The sequence below is a fragment of the Macaca thibetana genome, chromosome 14, assembly GCF_024542745.1.
Source record: "Macaca thibetana thibetana isolate TM-01 chromosome 14, ASM2454274v1, whole genome shotgun sequence".
In the NCBI taxonomy this organism is placed as follows: Eukaryota; Metazoa; Chordata; class Mammalia; order Primates; family Cercopithecidae; genus Macaca; species Macaca thibetana.
In genome coordinates, this window is record NC_065591.1 from 46714905 (window position 1) to 46729127 (window position 14223).

General features: G+C 52.7%; 1 protein-coding gene across 1 annotated transcript in view; it reads left to right on the forward strand.

Annotated features, from left to right (window-relative positions):
• PTPN5 (protein tyrosine phosphatase non-receptor type 5) overlaps positions 1 to 12082 on the forward strand; it is a 61940-nt gene extending 49858 nt beyond the window's left edge. Inside the window, exons 9-15 of the mRNA XM_050755399.1 lie at positions 2077 to 2161; positions 6406 to 6485; positions 6669 to 6806; positions 7333 to 7443; positions 10185 to 10345; positions 10437 to 10550; positions 10981 to 12082. Of these exons, the coding sequence (XP_050611356.1) occupies positions 2077 to 2161; positions 6406 to 6485; positions 6669 to 6806; positions 7333 to 7443; positions 10185 to 10345; positions 10437 to 10550; positions 10981 to 11074 (783 nt within the window). The 3' untranslated portion in view covers positions 11075 to 12082. The remainder of the gene's footprint in view (positions 1 to 2076; positions 2162 to 6405; positions 6486 to 6668; positions 6807 to 7332; positions 7444 to 10184; positions 10346 to 10436; positions 10551 to 10980) is intronic.
• The last annotated feature ends 2141 nt before the right edge of the window (positions 12083 to 14223 follow it).

Consider the following 14223-nt stretch of genomic DNA (forward strand, 5'->3'; position numbering starts at 1 on the left):
GGAAATGAGGCTTAGCAGGGTATAGCAAGAGTGAGCCTCCCGATACCGAGACCCAGAATTAGATGCACTTTCCACCCTCCACAGGGGTGCCGGCATATCTCGGACCTTGCCCCATGGGGGCACCCCTATAATTCTTTCCTGGCAGGAGGGCCCTGAGAGGAGGAGGAAGGAAGGGGCTGAGACTCAAAAGCTCCATTCCTCAACCAAATTCACCGAACAGGTAACTCCTCACTTCTATGAGCAGGAAGAGGCGAGAGACCGAGAATATCGGGGGTGAGTTCCTCCTGGTAGAAGCCAGAGGGGTACAGAAGCAGGCACCTCCTCCCTCACAGCTCCCTTCCTTTGGCCTCCACCCTGGGCCTGTCTGGACCGGGTAGCTCTCCCCTGTGAGAAGACCTCCATCACCATCTAATCTGCTGCTCCAAGTTCTCCAGAACTTGGTACCACCTGCATACACCATCAGCACACCTCACCTGGTGTGGCCCCAGCCTCCTTTTCCAGCCTTATGCCCCATGCCCCACCCCTGCAGGGATGGTCCGCTTCAAACTGGGCCAGCTCCGCCTGTGCCTTTCTCCTGCCGTGCCTTTGCTCACATCATCACCCACTCCAGATGCCTCTAGAAAGCCTTCCTCGACCACCCCAGCCTCAGCTCCTGCTCTGAGCTCCCACGGCTATCATCTCCCATCCGAGAAAGAATCACTTCCTCTAGCTCATTTCCTGTTCGGTGGGTCATTGTCGAGGAAGGAGCGTGGCCTGAGCACCCACTCCGGGGGCAGTTTTTCTCATGTTGTATTTTTCTTTTGATCATCACAACCCTGGAAAGCATTATGATCCTCATTTTACAAAGCCCATACTTAGTGTGTCCAAAAACAATGAATCAGTGTGAAGCTGGGTGCAGTCAGGGACTAAGCTGGCGGGCAGACTGGAAGGAAATGCAGAGGCAAGAGGCATGGAGAGTCATCCCAGAGGATGTCAGGAAGAGACACACTCAGAGGTGAAGGGGTTTTTTTCGTGGTTTGTTTTTTTTTTTTTTTTTTTTTTTTTTTTTTTTTTTTTTTTTTTTTTTTTTGAGACAGAGTTTCACTCTTGTTGCCCAGGCTGGAGTGCAGTGGCGCAATCTTGTCTCACTACCACCTCCGCCTTCTAGTTCCAAGTGATTCTCCTGCCTCAGCCTCCCTAGTAGCTGGGATTATAGGGGCCTGCCACCATGCCTGGCTAATTTTTGTATTTTTATTAGAGATGGGGTTTCAACATGTTGGCTAGGCTGGTCTCAAACTCCTGACTTCGTGATCCGCCTGCCTCGGCCTCCCAAAGTGCTGAGATTACAGGCATGAGCCGCCACACCCAGGCAGAGGTGAACTTTAAAGGGTGGGAACAACTTGGAGAGATGAGGATCAGGGGAGACCAGTGCCCTCAGGAGGCAGAACGTCACAAGCTCAGACCTAGAGGCAGCACTGAGAACAGCAGATTAACAACAGGGGAGAAACAGGCCTAACTGGAAGTAAAGAGAGGCCAGATTCGAGAAGCCCTCACATGCCAGGAGAGAAGTTCAGACTCAGAGCTCTGGACACAGACAGTGGTTGGGACCTGCAAATACTCCTGGGATCTCAGAAAGAGGCTCCTCTCCTGCTGGAGAATCAGGGAAGGCTTCTCAGAGGAGGCGAGACATAAGATGAGGATGGAGTGGGTGTTACCACAGAGCTAGCAGCGCGGACCCAGGTCCCCGAGATAGGGATGCCCAGGGGAGGAATGCTACCCAGGGAGCATGGAGGAAGGCAGCGATTGGCCAGGTCACTTTTTGTCTTTTTCTTCATTCATCAGCTATTTATTGACTATATATACCAGGCTGGCTCTCCAAAAACAACAGTCATTATAATATTTATTACGCACTCGGCATGTGCCAGGCACTGTTCTGAATGCTTTGTGAGCACTCACTCTCTTAATAGTAAATGTTTGTTGAATGAATGTGTGCACTCAAGCCTGCCCCTGGGCTAGGAGGTGGGGGCACAGCAGCCCCTGGATTCAAACATCTGTGAGGGCCCATAGCTGCTCACACCCCGTGTTCTCCTTCCACAGGAAATCCCCATGAACTTCGTGGATCCCAAAGAGTACGACATCCCTGGGCTGGTGCGGAAGAACCGGTACAAAACCATACTTCCCAGTGAGTACTTGCTGCCCCAGAGGGATGGGGGCAGGCTCAGCTTCACCTGGGGACCCCCTCACCCTGAGGAGGAGCGTAAGCCCCCAGCTGGGCCTCCAGGGGTGAGGGGACACTCATCGCTAGAGGAGGTGGGACAGAGGGTTGGGGTGTGCTGGCTGAAGGGAAGCGCCACCCCGGTGAGGCCAGAGGCAAGTTCATTTCCTCACACAGCACTCTCTGGTCCTTTGCCCTGCCTGGCCACGTGTTGTGCCGAGCCCTCTAGAAACCCAGAGAGAAAGGGTGGTAATGACAGCAGCTCCTAGCCACAGTGTGGTAGCCGAAAGGTCACCTTTCATATCCTCTGTCTTTTCAGAGTGGGCAGATTTTAAGGAAAGGAAGTTAAGGCTTAGAGAAGTTAAGTGGCTCACCCACAGTCCCACAGCTAGGAATTGCAGAGCTGAATTTCAGACCCGGGCCTCTGTGATCCCAGAGTCAGGCTGTCAGGCTCTCTGTCTACACGGCGTGGAGTGTGGTCGGACTGTAAGCCCTCTAACAGGGACATCCACTGCCACAGGCGAATGAGGGTCTCTGTCAGGGAGTGAGCTCCCTGTCACTTAGTGTATTCAAGTGAGGCGGCATGAGCAGTCCCCTAGAAGGTCTGAAAGGGGTTTTCCTCCTTTGGGGTTAGTTAGACCAGGTGACCTGATGCTCCTCTGTCAGCCCTGGGGTGTCATTTTCAGATAACTTTTATCAAGCTTCGATGAGCCTGCCACCCTTGCCAAATTCTGACCCCAGGCCCTTGTTGAAAGTGAATCCGCATAAACCTGCTCCAGTTCAGTTTGTAGAGTAGCAAGGCTTTTAAAAAGCAGCTTTGCCATCAGCATCTCCAACAACATGTAAGATGTCATGACTTATTTTTAACTTTTAAAATATCGACTTGTAGTTGCTATGGTTACACAGTCTCTAGGTAGTTCCGGTTAAACAAAGCGCCATTTAAGGCCAGGATGCATTATTCAGGGATGCTCACCTCTTCCCTCATCTTGCCCTCCCCCATCCCAGCCCTACGTGGAGGGAGGGACTTGAGTATCCCTAGAACCTTATACTTTGCTGGCCACTCAGAATGGCCACTGGGGGAAGGTGGGAGCAGACCAGGATTCCATGCAGTCCTCACTGCATTCCGAGAGGCTCGAGCTGCCTCCAGCCATGCCCTGAGCCCAATAAAGAATTTTGTCTGTGTCCAGCAAGAATGGACCCTGTGCCTGCAGAGACTGGGTTGGGAGGCAGAGAGCAGGTGAGGCTGAGCAGCGCCGCCTCTCAGATCCAGGACACGCTGAGGTTTGTTCTCTCATTCACTGGGCACACGTTTCCTCAGCTCCTGCCCCAGGAACTGAGGATTTAGTTGTAAATAGGACACAGACTCTGTGCACAAGGAGCTTCCAGCCTAGTGGGGGAGAGAGGTCCATGCACAGTTACAGGCAGAGTGACCAGTAACCCACAGGCAGTGTTGAGAACAAGATGCTGCGAGCAATTTCTCTCCCCTTCTCCACTGTGTGCAAAGCATCAAAACAGTGCTGCCTGGCACATGGTAGACATTCTGCACCTATTTGGGTAGTTTTAATTTTTGTAGAGATGGAGGTCTTGCTCTGTTGACCAGGCTGGTCTCGAACTTCTGGCCTCAAGGCTACCTTCACCTGCTTTGGCCTCCCAAAGTGCTGGGATTATAGCCATGAGCCACCATGCCGGGCTCTGCACCTATTTGAATGAATGAATAATATCTCTCAGATCTACATCCTCTTCTTCAGCCTCACTGCCAAATGATGCTTTTGAGGTTAGGGCTTTCATGTTGCCCAATTCCAGGGGACACCATTTACATAGATTACATTGATTGACATAAGTGCCCCCTGGAGCCGTGCCAGGCTGGACAGCCCTGTGATCCTTGACACTTCTTACTTGGATCATTGCCGTAAACATCCAACTGGTCTTCTGGCTCCCAGCTCCCACACTCTCCTCTCCATCTTCTACCATTGCCACCAAAATGATGCAAAACAGAAATCTAATTGTGTCGTTCCCTTCCTTAAATGCCATCATTATTGTCACCCTTTTAATCCTCAGGTTTAAGTCCATCTTTCTTTTTGCTTTTTTTTTAGACAGAGTCTCACTCTGTTGCCCAGGCTGGAGTGCAGTGGCACAGTCTCGGCTCACTGCAACCTCTGCCTCCTGGGTTCAAGCAATTTCCGGCTAATTTTTGTATTTTTAGTAGAAACAGGGTTTGACCATGTTTGGCCAGGCTGGATTCGAACTCCTGACCTCAAGTGATCCACCCACCTCAGCCTCCCAAAGTGCTGGGCTTACAGGCATGAGCCACTATGCCCAGCCTAAATCCAGCTTTCTAAGCCTGGTTTATAAGATCCTTTGTCACCTAGTTCCTCTCCAGCCTCACCTCTCACCACTCCCTACCCTGTGCTGTGCATGTGAATCTGCCAGAACGGCATTGCCTGCCGACAGGGAGATGGGAGATGGCCCACACAGAGCTTCCTGCCCTCCTCTGCTGCAGGTCCCCCAAAAGCCCCCTCCCACTTACCCTCGCTCCTCTCCATCCCTGCCACCCTCTACACCCCCTCTTCACAAGAACTGCCTCCAAATCACCTGCCAAAAACTTAGACAGTGGGGTTGGGCTAAAGAGGCAAAGCTTGTGCCCTTTACCTCCCCAATTTCTCCTACCGGGTTTAGGATCTTTCTTTTTATCCTTTAACTTGTGGAACTTGTAATAATGACAGTAATAACAGCAGCTGATACTTTGTGTTGGTCTTAGTTACTGGTATAAGGACTCTAGTTGTTAAAGTTAACTTCTTTACAAGATAAGCAAGGTCACTGCGGAATGACCATCCCCAGGTTACAGATAAGGCACAGGGAGATGAAGTAAATTGTCCATGTTGACACTGCTAGTAAGTCAGAATCAGGATTTGAACCTAGCCTCTCTGGCTCAGCGGTGTAGACTCTTAATGACTCCCCTCTACTGCCTGTGAGAGCCTCCTAATGTGCACACTGGAAGTCTTTAGTCCAGTCCTCCCTATTACAGGAAGTAAACTGAGTCCTAGACAAGTGGGCTGATGACAAAACTAAACCAGAACCCAGGACTCTGGGCCTCCAGCCAGCTTCCCCCTTAGCCCATACAACCTCAGTCTCGGCCTCTGCAGGCTGACCGAATAGTCAATGCACGGAGGCTCTAGCTGGAACAAAACAAAATCTACTTCAGGAAGAAGAACAGGGTGGGGGCTGGGCACAGTGGCTCATGCCTATAACCCCAGCGCATTGAGAGGCCGAGGTAGGAGGATCACTTGAGCGAGGAATGTGGGAGACCAGCCTAGTCAACATAGCAAGACCTCATCTCTACCCAAAAAAAAATAATAATAATTTAGCCAGGTGCAGTGGCACATGGCTGTAGTCCTGCTTACTCAGGAGGTTGAAGCAGAAGGATCACTTGGGCCCAGGAGTTAGAGGCGGCAGCGAGCCATGATCGTGCCACTGCACTCCAGCCTGAGTGACAGAGAGAGCCCCTTTTACTATGGGATTTGACATGTGAATAAATTGAAAGGAAAAAAAACCCTTTTTGACATGTGCACATGAGGCTAAGACCCTCCAGTCTTATTTCAGATAGGGGAGACTATTGTTTTCATCTTAATAGCCTCCCTCGACTTTCTATTCCCACATCTGAACAGCCCTTTATACTTATAAAGCACTTTACCGTTTATACAGAACTTTCACTTCTCTTTTCTCATTCGTCTTCCCAGCAGCCCAAGGAAGTAGACATCTTTGCCTCCATTTGACAGATAGGAAAACTGGGGCTTAGAAAGACTATGTGCTTTACAAGGCTACACAGCAAGTCAATGACAGTGTGTACTCAAGCTAGCTGTCTCTTGCTGTCCAAGATCTGTACAGGAATTTCCCTAGGTAATTCTATTGTTGACTTAGCTGTCTCCTCTCCAGAAGCTAAGACGCAGTGAGTATAGGGCAACTTAAGGGGCACAGGCTAAGGATAGAGACAGAGGTGGAGACCCGGGGACACCTCTCTGTCTCCACCCTCCTCCTCCATCCTGAGTCCTGCAAAATGAACCATGAATGGGTGAATGTTTTGCTGCTGGGCAAGGAAAGGAAGAACTGCTAAGGTCACAGAAGAAATATGGGTATCTTGGAATAGGCCAGAGAAGGTGGGCCCTGCCCCAGAGGGCCCAGCTTCCAGCCTTACTTGTCTCCTACCACCCCAGACCCTCACAGCAGAGTGTGTCTGACCTCACCAGACCCTGACGACCCCCTGAGTTCCTACATCAATGCCAACTACATCCGGGTACGTATTCCCACCCTGACAGCCTCTTGCTGAAGGGGAGGCTTGAGTCGATGGGATCCATCCTCCAGCCTTGGCCCTACACCAGTCTGACTCCTGCCAGCTTCTGGGAAGAGCCTGAGTGTGGGGATGGGGTCCTGGGAGCACTGCCTCTGACCCTGACAGCCTGGACTTGGCTGGCCGCAGGGCTACGGTGGGGAGGAGAAGGTGTACATCGCCACTCAGGGACCCATCGTCAGCACGGTCGCCGACTTCTGGCGCATGGTGTGGCAGGAGCACACGCCCATCATTGTCATGATCACCAACATCGAGGAGATGAACGAGGTAGGGACCCCGTCCCCTTTCCGAGTGCCTGCTACATTGCGCCCTATACTAAGTGTCTTGTTCTCAGATTAATCTTTATGACAATCTCACAAGGTTGGCGGTGTTCACCCTGCTGCCAAGATGAGGAGATGCGAGGCTTGGTGAGGTTAAGTCGTTTGCCCCGGCCTCACACATAGAGGCATGCCTGGAGGTGGTCTTTCCACTTCCGATGCCTGTGACCTCAAACACAGCACTCTGCTGCCTCCCAGCCTGCCGGGACAGATGTTGGCTACTCCTGTACTCCTGGCCCATTTAACTGAATCTCCATGAAAGTCCTTCAGATGGTAGCACTTCTGTTTTCCAGAGGAAGAAACGGAGGCTCAGGAAGGGGAAGTAGCTTATAGAGTTTGCAGCTGAGATTTGAACCCAACACTCTGTAGCAGCAACCCTGTTGCCCTTGTGTATCTCTCCGCTGGCCCTGGAGAGTGTTGGGGAGAGTGTGGGAAGGGACCAGGATTGTATGGCAGCCTGATCTGGGCCCCTGCAGAAATGCACCGAGTATTGGCCAGAGGAGCAGGTGGTGTACGACGATGTTGAGATCACTGTGCAGAAAGTCATTCACACGGAGGATTACCGGCTGCGACTCATCTCCCTCAAGGTGAGGCCTGGGGCAGGGCTGGGCGAAGCTGAGGATGAGTGTAGGGGCTTAACTGGGGACTCCACAGAGAACAGGTCCCCAAAGTCCACTGTAACTGACCTAAAAGCCAGTGTCACTCCCAGATTTTCTGATAACTATGGATGAGTGAGAGGTGAAGGACTTGGGGGCCAGAGGTAGAATCAAACCCCTTGCATTTCCCAGTCCTCAGTTGTATTTCGGGCTGTTGGGCTCCTCTCTCTTTCTACTCTGTCATTCATAATGCCTTCTAGCTATGCTTCAAATGTACCCAAGGCCAGGACTGTCCGGATGAGGGGACTTCAGCAGCCTCCAGCACTGTCTTTATAATTGAGGGTTCATCATGACTTTGAGATCCTCCCTAGAAACATCTCTTCACCTGGGATGCTGGGCTTCTGGCCTGTAGTGCCCAATTTGTCCACAAGAGGGCAGGCACTCTTTGCTGCTTTGGGGTTGTATAGGGAGGCTGTGGTTACAGAAAACAGCAAGAAAAAGGAAGACACACAAAATATGAGCAATACAAAACAGCCCAGAAGAGTGGGGGAAGGTATCCTCCCACCCTGAAGTTGTGCTTCTTCCAGGATCAGCATAATAGAGGAGACTGTTCCTTTGAAATCGGGATTAGTGGATTCTGCTTGTGAGAAATAAGACCCATGTTTAGGGAAGGCTGGAAGAGGCGAGCCAGGCACCAGGAAGCTGATGCCCTATCCAGGAGGAGCCAAGGAGGTTCATTGATGCTGACAGCCACAGGGGTTACTGAGCACAATACCGGAGACTTGGCCCTCTGAGCTGCTCCCTCTCCCACTGGATAGGGGCTAGGTAGGGTGTCGAAGCATCTCAGCCCCCAAGAGCAGTGCCCCCCTCCCCAAGCAGCTCTAAGATCCAGGTCTTGTTGGAGGGCATGAAGGGCCAGGAAGTCAAGAACAGAGGTAGTGGTTGCTGTCACAGCCAGGTAACCCAGGACCTGAGCAAATGGCTTCCTGAGTAGAAATTCCACAGAAAGACAGGCTGAGATGAGGCAGGGCTGCTCACCTTCTCAATGCCATGGAGATGATGAGGGAAAAACCGGGTCTTCTTGGAGTTTGAGGGAATTTACTTTTGTCCATAAGACATTACAAATACCTGGCCTGAGCTTGGTTCTGGGTTGGGTACTGTGAACACAGAGCTTCTCAAAGCTTGGACTCTTTCCTCGAGAAGCATGTATAAGATGGTCAGTACTGAGCTAGAGATAGGTATATAGAATATAGGATATGTATGTCATATGTTAAATTGGATGAATATAGGATCTATATCATGTGTATATATATAATATATATAATATAAATATATGAAATACATAATATATATAAAATATAAAAATATATATATATAAAATATAAAAATATATATATATATATAGGGGTGTGTGTGTGTGTATATATGTATAAAAGAAGGACACTCTGCCAGCTAATGTGCTCAGGGAGGGCCTCCTGTAAGTGGTGGTGCCGAATGGGGTCTTGAAGGATAAGTAAGAGTTGACCGGGGCAAACAAGTCAGGAGAGCATTCCCAGTGAGAAAAAAATAAAACAAAGGACATGGAAGATGGAACACTTGTGTGCATGTGTGTGTGCACATGTGTTTGCATGTGCCGCTGAGATTTTACCTACAAACCTTTCGGAGTGTGGGAGCATTGAGTACAAGTACACAGGAGCAGGAGGTGTGTCTGGAAGGGCAGGCCCTGTAGCAGTTGTCTTCCTAGCCAGGCGAAGGACTGAGAAGAGTAGGTCTTATTCTGAGAGCAGTGAGAGACATTGAAGGATGTTGTGGTCTGCTCAGGCTGCTATAACAAAATACCATAGACCAGGGAGCTTGTAAGCAACAGGTTTATTTTTCACAGTTCTGGAGGCTGGGAAGTCCAAGATCAAGGCACCATGACCCTGGTGAGGACCCACTTCCAGGGTCATGTCCTCACATGGCAGAAGGAGTGCAAGATCATTGAGGCCCCTTTTGTAAGAGCACTGATCCCATTTGTGAGGGCTCCGTTCTCATGACTTAATCACCTCAGAGGCCTTCCCTTCAAATACCACCATATTGGGGTTTGGTTACAACATGTGAACTTAGGGGGACACACACATTCAGTCCAAAGCCATGCGTTTGCAGCAGGAGAGCAGCATGTCCAGAAGTGTGTTGTACACAGACTATTTTGACTCTGTGGATCTGAGACAGTTGGGAATGAGGCAGAAATCTCCCACACTCAAGCAATGATAAAGGTCAAGGTGGCAGTGAAGCGGGGAGTGTGAAGAGGTGGTAAAACTTACAGCACCAATTGCAGCACTAAGATAGAGGTGAGTCACGCAGGCGACGCAAAGCAGGAGGAGGAGAGTCCTGGGGCTGGGTTATGTGACAAAGGGATGACTGGGGGACCATTTGTTAAGATAAGGAGCCCCGGAGACAGTAATAAATTGGAGAAGGGGCTCTTGGCCCCTCTTGGACGATCCTGAAGTCGTTGGGGCAGGACCAAAGACAAGATCCACGCCAACACCACTGACCAACCCCCAAAACTGAGCTGGCTTTGGGTCTCTGTCTGGTGCCACTGGGCAATATGGCCTAGATGGAAGGGTTAAGGGGTTCCACTCTCTGTGTGCTTCCTGTGTTCTTCTTCCTCCCATCCCATCTCTATCTCTGGGCTGGTTTGTGAGCTGAAGGAGTTCACACATACCCGGGGTGGGCCTCTGTCTCCTCGACAGAGTGGGACTGAGGAGCGAGGCCTGAAGCATTACTGGTTCACATCCTGGCCCGACCAGAAGACCCCAGACCGGGCCCCCCCACTCCTGCACCTGGTGCGGGAGGTGGAGGAGGCAACCCAGCAGGAGGGGCCCCACTGTGCCCCCATCATCGTCCACTGCAGGTGGGTCCTCCCAGCCAGCCACTGGAGCGGGGCAGCCCCCCACCTGCTGGGCTGCCCTGCCCCTCACCCCACCGGTCCCCTCGGCCCTCAGTGCAGGGATTGGGAGGACCGGCTGCTTCATTGCCACCAGCATCTGCTGCCAGCAGCTGCGGCAGGAGGGTGTGGTGGACATCCTGAAGACCACGTGCCAGCTCCGTCAGGACAGGTCAGCCCATGGGTGGGGGCTGGGCACACAGGGGAGCTAGAGCCTCGAGGGGGTAGAGGGAGAGACCCACATGTGCATTGGGGGGCGAGGGGCAGATGGAAAACACTGGCATGGACTGATGGGCAAACAAGGAGTAGCGAGAACAGCTGGGTAGAGAGGCAGGATCCAGACGGTGGGGGACCGGATGAAGAGGGAAGAAAAGCAGAGCTACTGGACAAAAGGACAGAGGCTGAGAGGCTGAAAGCGGTAGGACATGTCATCTGTGTCCCTGATAGGAAGGGGCAGAGGGTAATGGTTGGCAAGGGTTGGTCTCTCCGAGATGCACAAGGACAAGGCCTGGCAAGTGATGGCTACTCCGTGGCTTTTGAGGCACCCTCCCACAGCCCATCCTTCCATGACCCTGCCCCCACTGTGCATCTCTGCCGGGCAGGGGCGGCATGATCCAGACATGCGAGCAGTACCAGTTTGTGCACCACGTCATGAGCCTCTACGAAAAGCAGCTGTCCCACCAGTCCCCAGAATGACTGCGCTTCTCCTGCAAGGTTCTCTGGGCACTGCCCAGCCTGAGTCTCGGCCCTCACCCAGGGCCCCGCCTTGGGTCCTGGGCCTGCTCCCCGCTTCCTCCCCTTCAGTCAGCTCCCTCTGTCCTCTCTGTCAGCCTGGCCTGGCCCCTACCCTCCAGCATTGCTCTTCCTACTGTACATATTGAGGAGTGGGGGCAGGGTCGGGGAGGGACATGCCAGGCCGGGCCTGGGGCCCCAGGGCCTGATCCACACCACACAGACCCCGGGCCCCAGTTTTTAACGATGGTCCCATCAGTACCTGATCCAGAACGTTTCCGTGCCACACTCTGTGTCCTGCTGCAGTGTGTTCTGTCTGTCCGTCCATCTCTGCTGTCTGTACCGGACACTGTGTCTCCTCGGCCAGGAAGGGGGTGATGAGCTCCAGCCCCTAAGCAACCTGGGCGGACTTGCCTGCCCTGACCTCACCCGCACTTCTCCCAAAAGGCGGATGACTGGGAGTTAGGCATGGGGAGCTCCGGAGGGCTACCAGAGTTCCAGCTGAGGGAGAGGTCTCTAGGTTGGAGTGGGCATCACAGCCAGGGTGGCCTCTGGGTGTCAGATGCCCTCAGGAGGGTGCCCAGCCTGTGAGGCACTGGCGAGGAAGGGGGCAGATGGGGCGTGGAGAACCCAGAGGATCTGGGCCCTGTTGGGGAGGGGAGGGGAGCTCAAGGTTTGGGTGGGGACTCAGCCCCAGATCTGTGTGAGACATTTTTCGTGTCACTGTGGGAAAGCCTTCCCAGAAGTCTCACTGCGTGTCGCTCTGCGTGTGTTCCCATGTCCATGCGTGTGTTGAGAGCCCACCAGGAGGGCATGCATGACTCTGGCAACGTGTGTTATCTTGGAGCCACGTGTTTTTATTGCTGACTTTAAATATTTATCCCACGGCAGACAGAGACATTTGGTGTCTTTTTATAATTCGCTCGTGGTCATTGAATAGAGCAATAAACGGAGCATTTTGAGCAAAACTAACCACCTGGGTCTGTGTGATTTGCCTCTCCCTTCTACTGCCTGCCTTCATGTACCTGGGTCTTTGTGCCCCTCCCCAGCACGAGCACACAGAGAGCTTGGCCTTTCTGCTCACTGGAGCCCCTTGTGGAGACTGGGAGTTTGGAACGAGTCCAAATTTGTAAAGCCAAACTGGGAACATTCTGCAGGATTCTCACACAGCCTCAGCCCTGGCCCTGACAGATGCTCTGGGCCAGGTGTGGAGCCTCAAGGACAGGTGTGGAAAGCTTCCAAGGAAGGCACAGTGGCTGGCAGGTCACCAATTCCAACAGACGTGCCAGAGAAGCCAAGGCTAGAGCAAGTAGACATTCAGGTCGCACCCAGGCCCCTTCCTGTTGGCCAAACACTTATCCCTTGTGGGCTCCACAGGTCCCAACAGCAGCTGCAGCCCAGTAATTTCCCTTGTAAGGCCTGGGCTCAGAGTAGCTTCTCCCAAGGGGCCCAGGGAATCTGCATGTGGACTGAGATCCTGAGCCATCCTGGACACTCCTGCTCTATTCTTGTCCCCTGCCCCCCTGGGATGGAGCAAAAGTAGCCATGATGCCACTGCTGGCAGGTGGGGGTCACCCCAGGGCAGAAGGAGGGGTCCAGAGCAAGGGTGCTGACCAACAAGTCCTTACAAGATGCCAGAACCTTGGGTGGGATCCAGGGTCCAGGCATGTGGGGTGTGCTACAGATGATGAGAAAATCTGTCCAGGGTGGGCTGGACACAGTGGCTCACACCTATAATCCCAGCACTTTGGAAGGCTGAGGGGGGCAGATCATGAGGTCAGGAGTTTGAGATCAGCCTGACCAACATGGTGAAACCCCATCTCTACTAAAAATACAAATATTAGCCAGGCATATGGTGGTGCATGCCTGTAATCCTAGCTACTCAGGAGGCTGAGGCAGGAGAATTGCTTGAACCTGGGAGGCGGAGGTTGCAGTGAGCCGAGATTGCGCCACTGCATCCAGCCTGGGTGACAGACTCCATCTCAAAAGAAAAGAAAACAACAGGTGGCTGAAGCAGCCCAGATGGAGGTCCTTGAGAAGAGGTGGCCATACTCTCCAGTCACCCTCAAGAGTAGAGACCTCCCCACAACCCCCAGAGGATGGGCCCTCCTACTACTCTTCTACCCAGATTAGGGAGATTGGGCTGTTGAAGTGGGAAGAAGGAGAGCTAACATTTCCCTGTCCTTCCCCAGGGTGGCCTTGTAAAGATACTCAGGCTGTGTATGAACCACACATAGGAGTGCAACATGAATGGCACCCCCTGGATTTGTGTAGCAAAGCAGCAGATCCCAGAGGCCCTCCCCAGTTCACCCCGTCCCAGTCCCTGAAAAATACAGACCTGTTGCTTTGCTCCCTGAGCCCTGCTGGACTATGCATGCACATGTACCTGAGTGTGTGCCCATGGACACACACTATCCTGAGCCCCTCCGCTCAGAGAGGTCCCCAGCAGCAGTGAGAGCCAAAACCTATACCACAAGGGAACAGAAAAAGTATCCCTGGACTGCCACCCTCAGCCTCCTTCCTGCCTGGCCTTCAGTGTTTCCCCCAGCCTGGATCCAGCTTTGCTTCCCACCTCCCTTCTCCACTGCCCTCCCTCTTCCCCCCTCCCCCCACAACCAAGCAGTGTGCCATCTAGCTGAGACAGCTGCAGAGCCTGAGTAAGGAATCACCCCCAGGGGGCCAGACATTTAAGGAACAGATGACACTGGTAGCCTCACTGTTGGGGCAAAGGAAGAAGGAGACGGGCCACCGTACAGTCCAGGCACTAGCTGAGCCTCCAAAGCCGTGGACGCAGCATTCGAATTTTGGGAGGGACTGGTCAGTGCTGAAGGTAAGTCTCCCCTCCTCCCTCAGGAAGGGGACAAAGCTGACCACCTTCTGAGCCCAGAGGGGACTATAGGGTAGAGAGCAGGAATGGGGACAGGGGAATAGTCTCAGAACCCAAAGGTAGAAGCAGCCCAGGCAGAGAGATATTAGGGGGTGGAGGGAGGAAACAGAGTTTAACCCCTAACTACCTGGTTTAAAGAAGGCTTTGGAGCCCTCTGGGACACCACCAGACTGGAGTCAAGAGCTAGGAGTCTAGTCTGAGTGACCTTAGACAGGGTCATTTCTTT